The 18,114-nt window shown below is 48.3% G+C and overlaps 1 protein-coding gene across 1 annotated transcript in view; it reads right to left on the bottom strand.

The window, feature by feature from the left end:
* Window positions 1–18,114, bottom strand: part of LOC138280279 (CD5 antigen-like) — a 527,257-nt gene that overhangs the window by 316,255 nt on the left and 192,888 nt on the right. The window contains exons 3-4 of the mRNA XM_069219469.1: window positions 15,819–16,139; window positions 10,613–10,645 (exon numbers count right to left, since the gene is read on the bottom strand). Of these exons, the coding sequence (XP_069075570.1) occupies window positions 10,613–10,645; window positions 15,819–16,139 (354 nt within the window). The remainder of the gene's footprint in view (window positions 1–10,612; window positions 10,646–15,818; window positions 16,140–18,114) is intronic.

Raw genomic sequence — 18,114 nt, 5'->3', positions numbered from 1 at the left:
GTGGCAGCAGCAGTATTCCCCATAGTCATCCTGTAAAAGAGCATGATTCCAGGAATCTGCACAAGATAGTTCCCCCTTATAAGGAGGGGGATGACATTAACAAGTGGTTTGCTGCACTTGAGAGGGCCTGTGTTGTACAGGATGTCCCTCAAAGGCAGTGGGCTGCTATCCTATGGCTATCATTTAGTGGAAAAGGTAGGGATAGGCTCCTTACTGTGAAAGAAAGTGATGCCAATAATTTTACAGTTCTTAAGAATGCACTCCTGGATGGTTATGGCTTAACCACTGAACAATACAGGATAAAGTTCAGAGAGACCAAAAAGGAGTCTTCACAAGACTGGGTTGATTTCATTGACCATTCAGTGAAGGCCTTGGAGGGGTGGTTACATGGCAGTAAAGTTACTGATTATGACAGCCTGTATAACTTGATCCTGAGAGAGCATATTCTTAATAATTGTGTGTCTGATTTGTTGCACCAGTACTTGGTGGACTCTGATCCGACCTCTCCCCAAGAATTGGGAAAGAAGGCAGACAAATGGGTCAGAACAAGGGTGAACAGAAAAGTTCATACAGGTGGTGACAAAGAGAACAATAAGAAGAAAGAAGGTGAAAAATCTCAAGATAAGCATGGGGATAAGGGTAAAACCAAAGATTCCACTTCAAATCTTAAACACTCTTCAGGGGGTGGAGATAAAACAAATTATTCCTCTTCTTCTCAACCTACACAATTTGAAAAGCCTTGGTGCTTTGTGTGTAAAAATAGAGGCCATAGGCCAGGGGATAAGTCCTGTCCAGGTAAACCCCCTGAGCCTACCACCACTAATACATCAAGCTCTAGTGCCCCTAGCAGTAGTGGTACTAGTGGTGGGACTGCTGGCAACAGTCAAGTTAAGGGTGTAGTTGGGTTCACTTATGGGTCCATAGTAGAAACTGGGGTAGTCACTCCCAAGACAGTTTCTGTCACACCTAGTGGCATTGGCCTTGCCACACTGGCTGCTTGTCCCCTTACAATGGATAAGTACAGGCAGACAGTTTCAATAAATGGTGTTGAGGCCTTGGCCTACAGGGACACAGGTGCCAGTATCACTTTGGTGACTGAAAACCTAGAGCATCCTGAACAACACATCATTGGACAACAGTATAAGATTATTGATGTCCATAACTCCACTAAGTTTCTTCCCTTAGCTATAATTCAGTTTAGTTGGGGTGGAGTTACTGGCCCTAAGCAGGTGGTGGTATCACCTAGCTTACCTGTAGACTGTCTCTTAGGTAATGACCTAGAGGCCTCAGGTTGGGCTGATGTAGAGTTTTATGCCCATGCAGCCATGCTGGGCATCTCAGAGGAATTTTTCCCTCTCATTTCTACTGAAATGAAAAAGCAAAGGAGAGAAGGCCTGAAAACTCAGGAACCCTCTCCATCAACAGGCAAAAAGGGTATCACAGTATCCCCTAACCACCCTACCATTCAGGATATCATTCCTGTGGTGGGAGAAACCTCTCCTGGGGTGGCACCTGTTCCAAGGGAATCATCAGCTGGCAAAGCTGGACTCCCTGAGGTAGAAGTACCTCTCTGTGGGATAACTAACATTGGTGACAAAAAGAGCACCATTTTAGTTAACATGGAGCATCCCTCCAACCCTCCCAGAGAAACTTTAGTGCAGAAACCCTGCACTGCCTCACAACACTTAGGACAGCATCCCTGCCCTAGTGTGGAGCTCATAGGACAGCATCCCTGCCCTGCTCCAACTCAAGAGAAACAGCATCCCTGTTCTCTCTTCCAGCCATATGGACAAAATGTTTGCCCAGCTATGGCTTTTCTCAGACAGCATCCCTGTCTGGCATTTCCATCACTACAAATAGTTTCAGTGGACAATTCCCACTGCTCTAAACTAAAACTTACTGATAGAAACTCTGAAAATACATCTTCACATTGTTGCGTAGCTAAAAAACTTCAAACAGGGTGGTTTACATCCCCACAGGGAAGTAACCATATAGTGGATGATAAAGGGAGTAACCAGTCTATTGCAGAGCTACTCTCTACTTATCACCACTTAGACAATAAAGTCTCAACTGGCCAAGGTTAGCCTTATTGTCCTTCGTTTGGGGGGGGGTTGTGTGAGAAAGTAGCCTCTTTCTAGCCTTGTTACCCCCACTTTTGGCCTGTTTGTGAGTGTATGTCAGGGTGTTTTCACTGTCTCACTGGGAACCTGCTAGCCAGGGTCCAGTGCTCATAGTGAAAACCCTCTGTTTTCAGTATGTTTGTTATGTGTCACTGGGACCCTGCTAGTCAGGACCCCAGTGCTCATAAGTTTGTGGCCTATATGTATGTGTTCCCTGTGTGGTGCCTAACTGTCTCACTGAGGCTCTGCTAACCAGAACCTCAGTGGTTATGCTCTCTCTGTACAAATTGTCACTAACAGGCTAGTGACCAATTTTACCAATTTACATTGGCTTACTGGAACACCCTTATAATTCCCTAGTATATGGTACTGAGGTACCCAGGGTATTGGGGTTCCAGGAGATCCCTATGGGCTGCAGCATTTCTTTTGCCACCCATAGGGAGCTCTGACAATTCTTACACAGGCCTGCCACTGCAGCCTGAGTGAAATAATGCACACGTTATTTCACAGCCATTTTACACTGCACTTAAGTAACTTATAAGTCACCTATATGTCTAACCTTTACCTGGTAAAGGTTAGGGGCAAAGTTACTTAGTGTGAGGGCACCCTGGCACTAGCCAAGGTGCCCCCACATTGTTCAGGGCAAATTCCCCGGACTTTGTGAGTGCGGGGACACCATTACACGCGTGCACTACATATAGGTCACTACCTATATGTAGCTTCACAATGGTAACTCTGAATATGGCCATGTAACATGTCTATGATCATGGAATTGCCCCCTCTATGCCATCCTGGCATAGTTGGCACAATCCCATGATCCCAGTGGTCTATAGCACAGACCCTGGTACTGCCAAACTGCCTTTCCTGGGGTTTCACTGCAGCTGCTGCTGCTGCCAACCCCTCAGACAGGTTTCTGCCCCCCTGGGGTCAAGCCAGGCTTGTCCCAGGATGGCAGAACAAAGGACTTCCTCTGAGAGAGGGTGTTACACCCTCTCCCTTTGGAAAATGGTGTGAAGGCAGGGGAGGAGTAGCCTCCCCCAGCCTCTGGAAATGCTTTCATGGGCACATTTGTGCCCAATTCTGCATAAGCCAGTCTACACCGGTTCAGGGACCCCTTAGCCCTGCTCTGGCGCGAAACTGGACAAAGGAAAGGGGAGTGACCACTCCCCTGACCTGCACCTCCCCTGGGAGGTGTCCAGAGCTCCTCCAGTGTGCTCCAGACCTCTGCCATCTTGGAAACAGAGGTGCTGCTGGCACACTGGACTGCTCTGAGTGGCCAGTGCCACCAGGTGACGTCAGAGACTCCTTCTGATAGGCTCCTTCAGGTGTTGCTAGCCTATCCTCTCTCCTAGGTAGCCAAACCCTCTTTTCTGGCTATTTAGGGTCTCTGTCTCTGGGGAAACTTTAGATAACGAATGCAAGAGCTCATCAGAGTTCCTCTGCCTCTCTCTCTTCACCTTTTGCCAAGGAATCGACTGCTGACCGCGCTGGAAGCCTGCAAAACTGCAACATAGTAGCTAAGACGACTACTGCAACTCTGTAACGCTGATCCTGCCGCCTTCTCGACTGTTTTCCTGGTGGTGCATGCTGTGGGGGTAGTCTGCCTCCTCTCTGGACTAGAAGCTCCGAAGAAATCTCCCGTGGGTCGACGGAATCTTCCCCCTGCTACCGCAGGCACCAAAAAGCTGCATTACCGGTCCCTTGGGTCTCCTCTCAGCACGACGAACGAGGTCCCTTGAATCCAGCAACTCTGTCCAAGTGACTCCCACAGTCCAGTGACTCTTCAGTCCAAGTTTGGTGGAGGTAAGTCCTTGCCTCCCCACGCCAGACTGCATTGTTGGAAACCGCGTCTTTTGCAACTACTCCGGCTTCCGTGCACTTCCGGTGGAAATCCTTTGTGCACAGCCAAGCCTGGGTCCACGGCACTCTAACCTGCATTGCACGACTTTCTAAGTTGGTCTCCGGCGACATGGGACTCCTTTGTGCAACTTCGGCGAGCACCGTTTCACGCATCTACGTAGTGCCTGTTTATGGCACTTTTGTGGGTGCTACCTGCTGTTGAGAGGGCTGCTTGTTTTGCTCGACGTCCCCTCTCTCTCCTGGTCCAATTTGCGACCTCCTGGTCCCTCTTGAGCCACAGCATCGTCCAAAAACGCTAACCGCACTATTTGCAGCTAGCAAGGCTTGTTGGCGTTCTTTCGGTGGGAAAATACTTCTTCACGACTATCCACGACGAGAGGCATCCGTCCACCAAAGGGGAAGTCTCTAGCCTTTTTCGTTCCTGCAGAAACCTTAGCTTCTTCTGTCCAGTAGAAGGTTCTTTGCACCCACAGCTGGCATTTCCTGGGCATCTGCCCATCTCCGACTTGCTTGTGACTTTTGGACTTGGTCCCCTTGTTCCACAGGTACCCTAGATTGGAAATCCACAGTTGTTGCATTGTTGGTTTGTGTCTTTCCTGCATTATTCCTCTTTCACGACTTCTTTGTCTTTTGGGGAACTTCAGTGCACTTTGCACTCACTTTTCAGGGTCTTGGGGTGGGCTATTTTTCTAACCTTCACTATTTTCTAATAGTCCCAGCGACCCTCTACAAGGTCACATAGGTTTGGGGTCCATTTGTGGTTCACATTCCACTTTTGGAGTATATGGTTTGTGTTGCCCCTATCCCTATGAGTCCCCATTGCATCCTATTGTAACTATACATTGTTTGCACTGTTTTCTAAGACTATACTGCATATTTTTGGTATTGTGTACATATAACTTGTGTATATTTGCTATCCTCTTACTGAGGGTACACTCTAAGATACTTTGGCATATTGTCATAAAAATAAAGTACCTTTATTTTTAGTATAACTGTGTATTGTGTTTTCTTATGATATTGTGCAAGTGACACTTGTGGTACTGTAGTAGCTTCACACGTCTCCTAGTTCAGCCTAAGCTGCTCTGCTAAGCTACCATTATCTATCAGCCTATGCTGCTAGACACCCTATACACTAATAAGGGATAACTGGGCCTGGTGCAAGGTGCAAGTACCCCTTGGTACTCACTACAAGCCAGTCCAGCCTCCTACACACACACAGTGTAGAATCGCTCATCTTTAATTTAGCGAAGACATAGCGGCCCTCAGGGTCAACCCATGATTTGAGAACAGTATGGGGGAGGGTTTTACGCAGCATTAGTGCCACACCGCATTTTCTTGGGGTAGTCTCTGCGTTGGGGGAGTGGGGGTTGCAGCTAAACAGGACGGTACCCACCCAGTTGCGTCGCAGTTTATCAGATTCCGGACCATCTAAATGTGTCTCTTGTAAAAGGGCAATGTCCACTTGTTTGGAATTGAGATAGGATAGAACTTTTTTTCGCTTTATGAAATGATTAAGGCCATTTACATTCCAGGATATAATCCGAAGAGGTGCTGTTGGCACCCTGCTCGGATCGGACATTCCTGTGCCTTATTGAGACCTATCTAAGTATGGAAGCACTCAAAGCAGGGCAGGGAGGAGATGCGGGGGGGAGTCTGTGGGAGAGGGGCTTGGTGGGAACTGTGGAGGTGAGGGTATCGGGTAATAGGGGGGAGAAGGGGAGCTGAAGGCAGATAGGGCGGGGGAGGAAGGGGGAGGGGAGAAAGGGGAAAGAGAGAGAGGGCAGCTGCTAAAGGGTGAAAGGGGGAAGCAAGACTAAAGATGGGGAGGGAGATTAGCGGAAATAAAAGAGAAAAAGAGAGAGACAGGACAAAGGTCCCAATGTTCCAAGACTGTAGCCTGCAGGTCCAAAACCTAGGTCCCTCGAGCTCCAGTGCCCAACCAGCGGGCCCCCGACCGGGGGGGGAGGCGGCGCACGCATGGCGCCTCGGCCCCCCCAAGCCAGCTAGTTTCCCCACCCACGTGCAGATCCGTGTAACACCCGGGGGGTATACAAAAGGGAGGGAGACTATTAGCCGGGCATATATGGCCACTTTTCGAGAAAGTAGGAGGAAGACAAGTGTCAGTATTATTGCTTTGATCGAAGCAGGGCAGGGGGAGGGTGGGGGGGGTTTGGGGTACAAATGGGCTGCTGAGAAAAAAGGGGGGGGAGAGAAGCGGTTCCCTGCCGCTGTGGGTCGTTCAAATGCAATAATATATTGTCGAAATTAAGGCAGGTTAGTGAATGAAAACAATGTGTCAGTTCTAGGGAGCTGCTCGATTTCTGTTTTGGTAGGCAGCCAGGTGTCGCGTTATTTGAAAGAGAGCGAGTTACTAGGCCTCTGAAAAAGAGAGAGGAGTAGGAGGGGGTATACTGTCACGTGTAATAATGATAATGAACAAAAATATTCAAGAACACTATCAAGAACACTATCAAAAACAAACAGAGGCAAAGGTCCCTCATAATAGTATGTCTATAAGTTCACAAAAAAACGGTATTCATCTCTCCCTTTCGTCTTCTTCGCAGCGATTCCCCTTTGGGACGGTCGCGTCTGCCCGTGGCTGGTAGTAGGGAGAGTTCTGAGAATTCTGGGGGGCATGAAGTTGTCTTGTCATCAGGTGGGGTCCGTTGTGGGTTTCAAAGGGGAGCGGCATTTGTCTCTGTCCGACAGCTGCATGTGCATCGCCACTGCTTGAAGTACTTGTCCCCTGTCGTCGTAGCTTTTTGCGAGTCTCTCAAGATCTCTTCCCCTGGTTTGAGGGTCTGTGGTGGAGCGCGCTTCAAGTTCAGATGTGGGTGCCGAGCGGCTGGCTCCCGAGGGTGGGCCCCATACCGGCTGGGTGGTCTGGGAAGTTGTTTCCATGGATTGGGTTTGACCTTGCATTTGGTCCTGCAGATTTTCTAGGAAGGCTCGCAGGTCCTCTGGGTTGTAAAAGTTCTGTGATTCCCCATTTTTGGTGATCCACATCCTGGCCAGCTAGTATAAACCAAACTTCACATCCAGGCGTCGGAGCTGGGCGCGGAGGGACAGGAAGGCTCTCCTCCGGTCTGTTGTCTCCTTGGAAAAGTCTGCCGATATCCAGATCTCCAGACTACCCAACCGGAGCGGCCCTTGCGTTCGCACCACCTGTAATAGCTGACGGGCCTGCATGTGTCGTAACATGCTGGCAATAATTGGACGAGGGCGGTCGCTTCCAACTTGTCTCTTATGACCCAACCTGTGCGCCCTCTGGAACTCCAGAGGGGGGTCAAATGTTATGCTTGTTAGCTTGGGTAATATGTCCCGCAGGTAGGAGAGTATGTCTGCGCCTTCGGCACCCTCTGGAAACCCAAGAAGGCGGACATTGTTCCTGCGGCTCCTGTCCTCCAAGTCCGTCAGCTTACTACAAAGGTGCGAGAGTTCGAGGTCTCTATCGGTCCAGGAGGCCATTTGAGTTTCCACCGTTGCCACTCGTTGGTCGAGTCCGGATATCTGCGATTGGAAGCCGGCTATGTCCAAGCCCATGGATCTCGTCTCCACCGTCAACGTCGCAATGGCGTTGTCCATACCTTCCAATTTACGGACTACCGCCGATATCTCCTGCAGTATGCGGTCCATTGTTGGCGCGGGGGGGACTGAGGGACCTCTGTTGGGGGGTGTTTCTGCTGGTGAAGGGCTTCAGAGAATAGTAGCTGTCGAGCTGTTTTGCCCGATGGTTTTCCTGTTGCCTTGCCTCTGGGCTTTGCGGGCCTCCCCCATTCAGGTTGGGATCTAAGAGGTGTCTGGCTGCGACGTGGCTGACGTTTGCCGCAGTATATCAAGGATCAAGGTACCGGGTATCCAAGCATAGGTACAGGCACAAGCACTCCCCCACCTGTCCAGGGGAGGTAGGGAATCAGTGCGGTGGAGAAACCAGGTGGGCGTTAGCTGTAGATGTGGAGAGTTGTCCCTGTCTCCCCCGCACCGTCTAGGTTCTGTCACGGTGGCCGTTGAGAGAGGTATATCTCGTCGCCAACAGCGTGAGGAGGAATGGGGCTCCCCTCTTATGCCTGTGCTCCTGGATGCATGGGCTATGGTTGTCCCTTTTGTCGTCAGCCTCGGCGGCAGTGAGGGTGCGGATGAGAGCCCAGGTGTCCCGGTAGGAGGACAGCTGAGGAGCGTCACGCCACTGCTGTAGAGCCCATGCAGTGTAGTGTATCCTTCCCCTCTCCGTCCGTGCTTCCTGGACGGCGAGCGCCACCCGTCCCCCGTCTGTCTAGGGGTCTCACAAGTGGTTGGTGTGGGCTGGGTCTAGTTCTTTTCCTTTGTTTTCTTCCCCTTTACTTCCGTGGCCAAACAAGTGGAGGGAGCCTCCAGGTTTCCGCCTCTCCCGGAGGTCAGAGAAGGGAGATGTGGTCCCCGTTCCGGGCCCAGTCAGAATTTGAGGCCGCGGTTCGGCCTCCCGCCACAGGCCCTAGCGCTCCTCGTCACGTTCCCAATGTGTTCAGAGGAAGGGGGGGGCGCCACTCACCCAAACTGCGCGTCGCCCCCTCGCCATCGGTCCTTGGCGTTGGCTCGATGCTGGTTGGGGGCGCCGCCGCCCCGGTTCTGTCTGCAGTTCGAGGCCGTGGCTCAGCCCTCTTCCGCAGGCCTCGGCGCTATCCTCCTTGGTCACGTATAGGGAGGGGGGGTGGCGCGCCGTCCCCGCACCGCCAATCCTCGTCGCCTCTCCCGCTGTCGGTCTGTTGTTGGTCGGGGTGGGGCGGCTCTCTCCACGCTCTGAACGCCGTCGCCCCGGGCCAGCCGCAACTTGAGGCCGTGGCTTAACTTTTTGCCGCAGGCCTCAGCGCCATCTTTAGTGGTTGCGTTGTGGAGAGGGGGAGCGCGCTCTTTCCCCATAGGCAGCGCACCGCTCACACGCCTCCGATCTGCTGCGCCCCACCTGCCGCTAACCTGCTGCTGGTCGGGGGGCCCTCAGCGCACCCCCACCGCCGCCGCCCCGGTCCACGCCCCGCCGCCGGCAGAGCCCGGCTCCTAGGCGGCCATCTTCGCTCGTGGCCAGACCACGCCCCCTAGAACCTCCGTCTTATCACCGTTGAGCTTCAATCAATTCTTGCCCATCCACGTGGTCACTGCCTTCATGCAGTTATTGAAATTAACTGCAAGGGCATCGGAGTCTTTTGAGATAAACACAATTCTCTGAGTGTCATCAGCCTGCAGTCCAAAGAAGCATTTAAGCTTGGCCAAAGGGGAGACATAGAGGATAAATAGTGAGGGGCTCAAGGACGAACTGGGGTAACCGGGACAAAATTGGTTATGTTTGTTTCTCTACCGGTGCAATAATATAAAAAAAAGGGGCAACTGCCTAAATCCAGGTCTGATTGATGTCAAACAGGGTGTTAGGCAAAGAATGTTAGTTGCTTGCAAAAATCTTTTAGTAGAAATGAAAGTCTTCAGCATCCGGTTATCGGACAATATTTAATTTTGTGTGAAACACTTCTATTGAGCCAGTTACATATCATGGGCTGAGAATGGAGCCTAAAGGGTCCTTCTGTTTGGCCGGAGTGGTGGAAATGCACATGATTATCTATAATGTAGATGTTCAATGCTTATCACAATATTCACTGTGTGCCAACTATCACTTATGATAATGTAGTTATACTCCAGTTATGGAAAGCATTGTTGAATATGTTCGGTGGCAAATCCTTCATATGAAAAATCAAGCAACCATCCTGCCAGATCTTAGCCTACTATATTTCAGTCTTGTCTTTTGAATATATTTCTTGTAATCTGTCAGACAGATTTTTGGCTCTATAAGTGTTAGACCTGTGAGCCGTAGGGTGGTCACCCTCCAGCTTCGCTGCATTGTGTAACTTTGTCGGGAAGTCATTCCGTAAGTAGAGTGTGAGCATTCCCACACACCCACCCATGGGTTTTGGCGCAGTCCCAGATATACTAAGAATAGTAAACCTGGGAATGCGCCCAAATAGTACATCATCCCAAAAGCGGTGTAACAAGGACAAATATGTTTATTTATACTTGTTATTTCCTCTTTATATGTGTGCTGCATTCTGCAGCACATGTATAAAGAGGAAAACACCTCAGAGGATTGTTTTTGTGCAGGAAGGTGTTCTATCCTGCACAAAAACAATCCTGCCCGTAACGCAGGCACCGTGGCACAAGGGTGCCTGTGTTGGTGCTCGGCAGCACTTAGTGACCCAGGGTGCAGAGAAAGAGAGCAGGAAGGCGCCATATCTTAGTAAATATGCCACATTCCTGATCTCTCTATTTGTTGCAGCTCAGCAAGTTGTCTTGCTGTTGTGAGCTGCACCAACTGTTAGTAAATCTGGGCCCTGGTTCCTAACTGGTCTTAAGCAATCTGGTGGAGCTACAAAGCAGCTATTTGACATCTAGTGGAAGCACTTACACCACGGTTTACTCAGAATCATGGCTACGTGCTAAGGGCATGTGGGTAGCGACACAAGGTAAGCGCATAGCACAGTTTAGTACTGCACTAGTATGATCAAAAGTGTACTAAGATAAATAAGTAAAAAAATATACAACCATTAATTCAAATATATGCTATAACACTAACAACTGTAAAGGTCTGCATACATTGTTCAATATGCATTTACCTTTGTATCTCTGTGGATGCAGTTTCCGCTTCTCTATAAAGAGAAAAAAATGAAGATAAGATCATTAAATTTGTTATAAATAAAAATAGAAATCTGGATAATAAATGTGTACAAACGCAGACTAGATCAGAAACAGCCTCACAGTGTGGTGAGGTGTAGAGGATACAGGCATACAGTCTGTGCTGATACCTTCCCTGGATTGCACCACCAAGCGAGTATGTTTGAGGATCAAAAGGAGCTTGTTCCAGAGTCTAAGACTATGTACAGAGATATGTTGATATAGGTGTTCTCTCTAAGGCTTTGGGATTTCCTGTCCGGCCATGAATGTGCTCCTGTTAGTGCATACGAAACAGGAAAGGCAGAGTTAGAGGCAAGATAGCCAGGTTTATTTGGGTGGAGTGTCTTGTAGATCACACAACAGGCTGTGAAATGGATTCGATCAGGGAGTGGGACCCAATGCAGTTCTTCCATTGTAGTGGAGTTGTTCTCAAAGTCTATTTGTTAAACTGTATTTGAGATACTGACTGAGGAAAGTTTTTTTCTTGGACTCTGGAAGACTAACAAGTACTGTGTTACACCCGTCCATGTATGATAATGTGAGGACCTCGAATGTGGACTAGAACATTTGAGGAAGAGAAGAAAGGCTGGATTTTTCAGAGGAATGTGGGCTAGAATCATGCTCTTTGGCCTTTTCTTGATATGGTCTTTTAGGACAAAGCTCAATGACAAAGCCTTGAACTTTAGCATTATATTCAAAACAAGGAAAGGAGTCTTCTTAACTCTTATTGTTGAGCCACAACTTGCTATAGGCCTCAAGATCCCCTCCTTCTATAAGGACTAAATCATTCTTAGGTTGAGTTTAACATTACCTGTTTGCAGACTTGCAGATTATCTGTTACATTAATACAGAGTCTTAGCATTACCTATTTGCAGACTTACAGATTAGCTGCCACATTAATACAGAGTCTTAGCATGTGGTAGTTGTTAGTTGACATCATAGTAAGATATTATTGGTTAGTTTTTTGGCATATTAGTGGACAGAAATGTCATCTTGGCTCTTTAGTACTCCTAGTGTCTCTAGTACAGACTGAAAATCTTAGGGGGCTTTGTCAAGTAAGACCTGCAGTTCAAAAGCATTAAACGCTGCTGACAGGTCGGATCAGATGCTGAGATCAGGTGTGGTGCAATGAGTGTAAGCAGAAATAAATAAAAAAACGTGCTCCCATTGAACCAGAATTTAAAAGAATGAAAATAGATGAGAGGAGGCTAAGAGACAGAAGAGGTGTTTCCAATCTTGCCTGACCTGCGCAGAAAGGCAGAGAGCTGAGGTGTACAAGCAGATAGTCCTAGTAATGGAGAAGAGACTGTACAGAGTAAGTCATGTGAAAACTTGACCCGGAGTATTGGATGACCTCAGTACAGGTTTCTCAAGCCGGTTGTGCTTCAAACACCTTTAACACTTGACGTTATCTACCTAATGAATTGGGCATTTCAGATGATAGAGACAAGAGAATAGATAGTTAGATTAATTTAGCTGCACCTTGTATAATGAAGACTGAGAACACTGGGGTGGTAGTGGGGCAGGGGTTCCCTACATGTGTAATATGTATCTTAAAACCTGGGCTCCTCTCACTGGACTCAAAGGTTAAGGATGTTATAATCTAAAGGTCTGGGATAACTCCTTGAAGAACGTGCAGAAAACAGAGGCCTCTCAGGTCAATCTGCCCTGGCCTGGGATATTTTTGCAAATACTATTATAAAGGGATTCCATGGCCTGATTAAAGGTTGCAAAATGGTCTAAAAAAACTCATAATTAGAGGGCAGATCTTGAATATTTGTTTTGCAGGTTTGCTTAAGTGTTTGCTGCAGCCCATGTTCTCTGGCCCCAGGGAGTTACCTAGGGCTTCAGATTAATTGCTCACCACCAGAGTGTCTAAGAAGTCCCAAGGGGAGACCACAGGAAGGATGGGTTTGGCCTCCTTTAGGCTAACCAACATACAAAGTACATAAGTGATTAAACACGTTTCCTAAAGGATCACAAAATTTCAAGAAGCACTGAGGAAACCAAGGCAACACACGCAAGAAAAAGCAGTCCCCAGGCGCAGGGTCTGGTTGATGTCTCCAGGTTGAAGGGCCTGTGTTGGAAATGCTGAAGGTCTAATTACTCATAAGGAAGATGAACAAAGCTATCCAAAAATGTCACCCAGTCACAGGCCCTATAACAGCACTAGAATGGTTTTTTAAATAATGTGGCCAAAGAGGAACTAGGGGCATAAGAAAGATTATCTCAGTTTACATGGGTGGATTTAAGAGGTACACAGACTTTGGCTCTAGAATCTGCTAATACTGTTAGGATGAACAGAACATCTTCGCCAGTGGAATTCTTGACACTATTCCGGGTGACACTGGAGCGAGCCTGTCTAAGGGAGAGGAAATGAAGATATTCCAAGGACAATATTTGATCCAGGTCAATGAGGAGAAATTAGGGTTACAATCACACTTGAATTTAACTTAAATTAACCAAGACCAGGAGCAGTGTCTTCTGAGAGAGCACAGGCCACTGAGTAAATGTTAACTGTCTGTAGTCTCTTATGAGTTTTCAGAATCTTTTTTTGAGTCTTCGACGTCTCTTATGAGCATTTACAATGCTCTTTTGTTGCTCACGTTGCTTAGAGGTGGAGACTGAAAAGTTAGGGTGCACAGTACCTGTGTGTGAGGGCACCCCTGCACTAGCACAGGTGCCTCCACGAACTCCAGGTCCAATTTCCTGGACTTTGTGAGAGCGGGGATGCCATTTTATGCGTGTACTGGACATAGGTCAATACCTATGTCCAGCTAAATAATGGTAACTCCGAATATGGGCATATTTGGTATCAAACATGTTGGAATCATACCCCAATGTATTTGCAAGCATTGGTTGTGTGAATCCATGCACTCTGGGGGCTTTGTAGAGGACCCCCAGTGTTGCCATTGCAGCCTTCTGAGGTTTTCCAGGCAGCCCAAGCTGCTGCCACCTCCCAGACAGGTTTCTACCCTCCTGTTGCTTGATCAGCTCAAGCCCAGGAAGGCAGAAAAAAAGGATTTCCTTTGGAAGAGGGGTGTTACACCTTCTCCCTTTGGAAATAGGTGTTAGGTGTTACAGGCTTGGGAGCGGTAGCCTCCCCAAGCCACTGGTAGTGCTTTGAAGGGCATTGGCACATGGTGCCCTCCTAGCATAAACCAGTCTACACCAGTTCGGGCACCCCCAGTCCCTCCTCTGGCGCAAAACTGGACAAAGGAAAGGGGAGTGACAACTCCCCTGTCCATCGCCACCCCAGGGGTGCTGCAGAGAGCTCATCCAGAGGGTCCCTGGGTTTTGCCATCTTGGAAACAAGGTTGGCAGGGAACTCTGGGAGCATCTGAGTGGCCAGTGCAGGTAGGTGACGTCAGAGCCCCCTCCCGATAGGTGGTCACTCAGCTAGGTGCCCAATCCCCCTTTCAGGGCAATTTAGGGTCTCTCTTGGGTGGTTCCTCAGATTTGTCTTGCAAGACTCCAGCAGGACTCCTCTGCAACCTTTACTTTGACTTCTGGTGGAAGAAACTGTATCAAGACGCTCCAGGACCCTGCAAGCTGCAACAAAGAAGCAAGACTCTGCCTGCAACATTGTATCTTCAGCTCCTGCCTGCAACTGCAACAATTTCCTGGTCGTGCATCCTCTGAAGACAGCCTGTAGACATTCTGCACAAAAAACCTTGGGGTGAAGGAGTCACTCCCCTGCATCAGCAGGCACCATCTGTAACGACGACTGGCTACGTAGATACCCTCTCCTGACGAGCTACGTGGATTCTGCAACACGGGTGGTAGACTGAGGTGGTCCCGATGGTCCTCTCTTCCAACTGTCTAACTTTGGTGAAGGTGAGCCCTTGCCTTCCCACGCAGGACAGTATCCCCGTGTACATAGTCATATGCAGCTGCCAAGGCTTGTTGGCATCCTTTCCACTGGATCGTCAGGCATCTTGAAGCTCCAGCCCTCAGCACTCCTTCCTGTGTGCGCTGCTGCACAATGTGCTCCCTGGCGCCAACGCAGGCACTCTTGCCCCATGGTGCTAGGGTACCTGCGTTGTAAACAGGAAAGTGCACCTTCCTGCACAAAAACAGTCCCCTGAGGCATTTTCTTTTTTCTATGTGTGCTGCAAAATGTAGCACACATAAAAAGAGGAAAAGACCAAGAGAAATAAACATATTTCTCCTCATTACACGTCACCTGGGGAGTGGTAGCAGTTTTGTTGCATACCCAGGTCTACCACATATGGGAAATCTGGAAATGCGTCAAAATCCACAGGTTTGCATGGGAACACCCAAGCACCATCCATGGAATGCCTCTCTGGAGCAGAGTGGCACATCGCAGCAATTTGCACTGCGTTTCGTTACTCTTGATTTATCAAGCCGATCAGAACCACGCAAGGTGGACTTGCATCGCTTAAGGGCTGCGTCGCAAGTGCAACCTGTTGCATGGTGCAAAAGCGACACAACCTATTCATAAATAAGGCCCACAGACTCCAGAAGAAACACCCTAGTACTGGATTTGAGCAATTAACCAACAGTGGCTTACAAAGGCTCTCAACTTCAGCCATTATAAACTTTATTTTAAATAAAATAAATCAACACAATGGAATGAAAAGGCACCTACAATCTCTTAACCCGGCTTGATAAATTACCTTGACAACTCTCTCTGCCTTCTTCTATCTGCCTATTTGTTCTGTCTTTTATCCTCCGGTTCACCTTCTATGCATCTCTAACCATCACCGGCCCAACTCATAATCTCCTTTGCAAGACCTAGGTATTGAATTTCTTCAGAAATCGACTGAATCCTACTGAAGATACCTGCTTGTTGATTGACTGTGTAAGCTGTGCTGCCTCCTCTCATGAATGACCTAGCAGAGGCATTTCTATTATAGGGTAAATACTTCCCATGATGCTACAGTGCACAAAAGAGACACAGACACTATGATTGGCTGGTACTATCAGTTAGTCATCCTACATCACTCTATGGGGTACCCAAATTGTTGTGAATCACCAAGTGATAGACTTGCAGATGAGTCATCACCACACAGCCACCACATCCAAGCACTGCCCATTGCTTCAACAATCACATTACTGCATTTTCATATTTCATGATATTAGTTTTCATAAATTAATTGTTCCTGTAAGGCTTCTTTCTCTTACCTGTACATATCACTCCAGCATCTTTTCTGAACGAGCAGTCATTATATCCCCATTCACCATGAGCACAATCGAAGAAAGATGTCTCCGCTCCTGTGCATTGAACCTGACTCAGCCACACTGGGTGCCATCCTCTTCCAAACACTCCATTGACCAATAGCACTCTTAAAGCAGATCCGCATCCAAGGTGTCTACAGACCACCTCAGCATCCTTCTTATCCCAGTCAGTATCGCAGACTGTTCCCCATCGGTTTCCATGCCTGACCTCCATCCTCCCACTGCATTCATCACCAGCATTGACCAAGCGGATCTCATCAGCATCACCTGTGACCAGTGGGAGAGAAGGGAACAGATACTGAGTACACTGACCACTTCCAGAAGGGAGACATTCAAAGGTGAATAAAGAGATATATCACCAGCCAGCAGGTTCCTCCTTGAGCTCACACACCAGCAAACAAATCTAAAAAGCTGCACATTGTCCAGCGCTAAACCTCAAATTTATATATTTGGATACGATCTAAAAGGTCAGAGACACATCTTAAAACCTCATAAAGTCCATGAAGCTAATACAACCTTTAGACATTCTGAAATATTAGCACAAGCTCACCGTTAAATACATAAGTTTATTAATTGTGTTCAAATAAGCTGTTTTTGATTCCTGGTACAACATTAGTTACTAGCCTTAGCCATCATGTGCACTTGCAAAATAAAATCATTTTCTTGGGAGCTTTTTGATTGGATAACTTTAACGACATTAGAGTCACTCTCAGAAGAATGTTTTATTATTAGACTGTAGAATTCAGCAGTGAGTAGTTTCACACTTAGGGCCCAATTTAGAGTTTGGCAGATGGAGAAAAGGCAGTCAAGGTGGTGGCGGACTTTACGTCCACCACACTACTTTTACTCCACCCTCAAGATTCAGAGTTCACCACCAGCCCTGTGGGAACTCTATGTGTTTGTATGAACCACTATCACTGTGCTTCATTGTGAGAAAGTAGCCTCTTTCTAGCATTGTTACCCCTACTTTTGGCCTGTTTGTGAGTGTGTGTCAGTGTGTTTTACTGTGTCACTGGGATCCTGCTAGCCAGGAACCCAGTGCTCATAGTTTGTGGCCTATGTGTGTGTAGTCTGTAGTGCTTACTGTGTCACTGAAGCTCTGCTAATCAGAACCTCAGTGCTTATGCTCTCTCTGCTTTACATTTTTCACTGCAGGCAAGTGACTTATTTTTCCAATTCCAATTGGCACTTTGGAACACCCTTTTAATTGTATATGGTACTTAGGTACCCAGGGTATTGGGGTTCCAAGAGCACCTTATGGGCTGCAGCATTACTTTTGCTACCCATAAGGAGCTCTGACAATTCTTACACAGGCCTGCCACTGCAGCCTGAGTGAAATAACGTCCACGTTATTTCACAGCCATTTTACACTGCACTTAAGCAACCTATAAGTCACCTATATGTCCAGCTCTGGCTAGGTGTAAAGTTACTAAGTGTGAGGGCACCCTTTCAGTAGCAAAGGTGCTCCCACATTGTCCAGGGCCTTTTCCCAGGACTTTGTGAGTGCGGGGACGCCATTACACGCGTGCATGACATATAGGTCACCACCTATATGTAGCTGCACGATGGCTGAACCGAATATGGCCATGTGAGGTGTCTGGAATTGTGGAAATTCACCCCCAGTCTGAATCTGGTATTGGGGGGGCAATTCCATGTACCCTGGGGGCTCCATCGTGGACCCCCAGTACTGCCAAACCACTTCTCTGGGGTTTTCTCTGAAGCTACAGTTGCTGCCAACCTCCAGACAGGTTTCTGCCCTCCTGGGGTCTGAGCAGCTCAGTCCCAGGAAGGCAGAACAATGTATTTCCTTTGGCAGGGGGGGTGTCACACCCTCTGCCTTTGGAAATAGGTGTCACAGGCTTGGGAGGGGTAGCCTCCCAGAGCCTCTGGAAATGCTTTGAAGGGCACAGATGGTGCCCTCCTTGCATAAGCCAGTTTACACAGGTTCAGGGAACCCCAGTCCCTGCTTTGGCGCGAAACTGGACAAAGGAAAAGGGAGTGACCATTCCCCTGATCTGCACCTCCCTGGGGGAGGTGCCCAGAGCTCCTCCAGTGTGTCCCAGACCTCTGCCATCTTCAATTCAGAGGTGTGGGGGCACACTGGACACCTCTGAATGGCCAGTGCCAACAGGTGACGTCAGAGACCCCTCCTAATAGGCTCAGACCTGGGTGGTAGCCGTACCTCTTCTTTGGGCTATATAGGTGCTCTCCTGTGGGGGTTTCCTCAGATAACGACTTGCGA

Source organism: Pleurodeles waltl, unplaced genomic scaffold, assembly GCF_031143425.1.
Source record: "Pleurodeles waltl isolate 20211129_DDA unplaced genomic scaffold, aPleWal1.hap1.20221129 scaffold_71, whole genome shotgun sequence".
Lineage (NCBI taxonomy): Eukaryota > Metazoa > Chordata > Amphibia > Caudata > Salamandridae > Pleurodeles > Pleurodeles waltl.
Note: the sequence above shows the minus strand (reverse complement) of the source record. Positions and strands in the feature narration are given on the sequence as shown.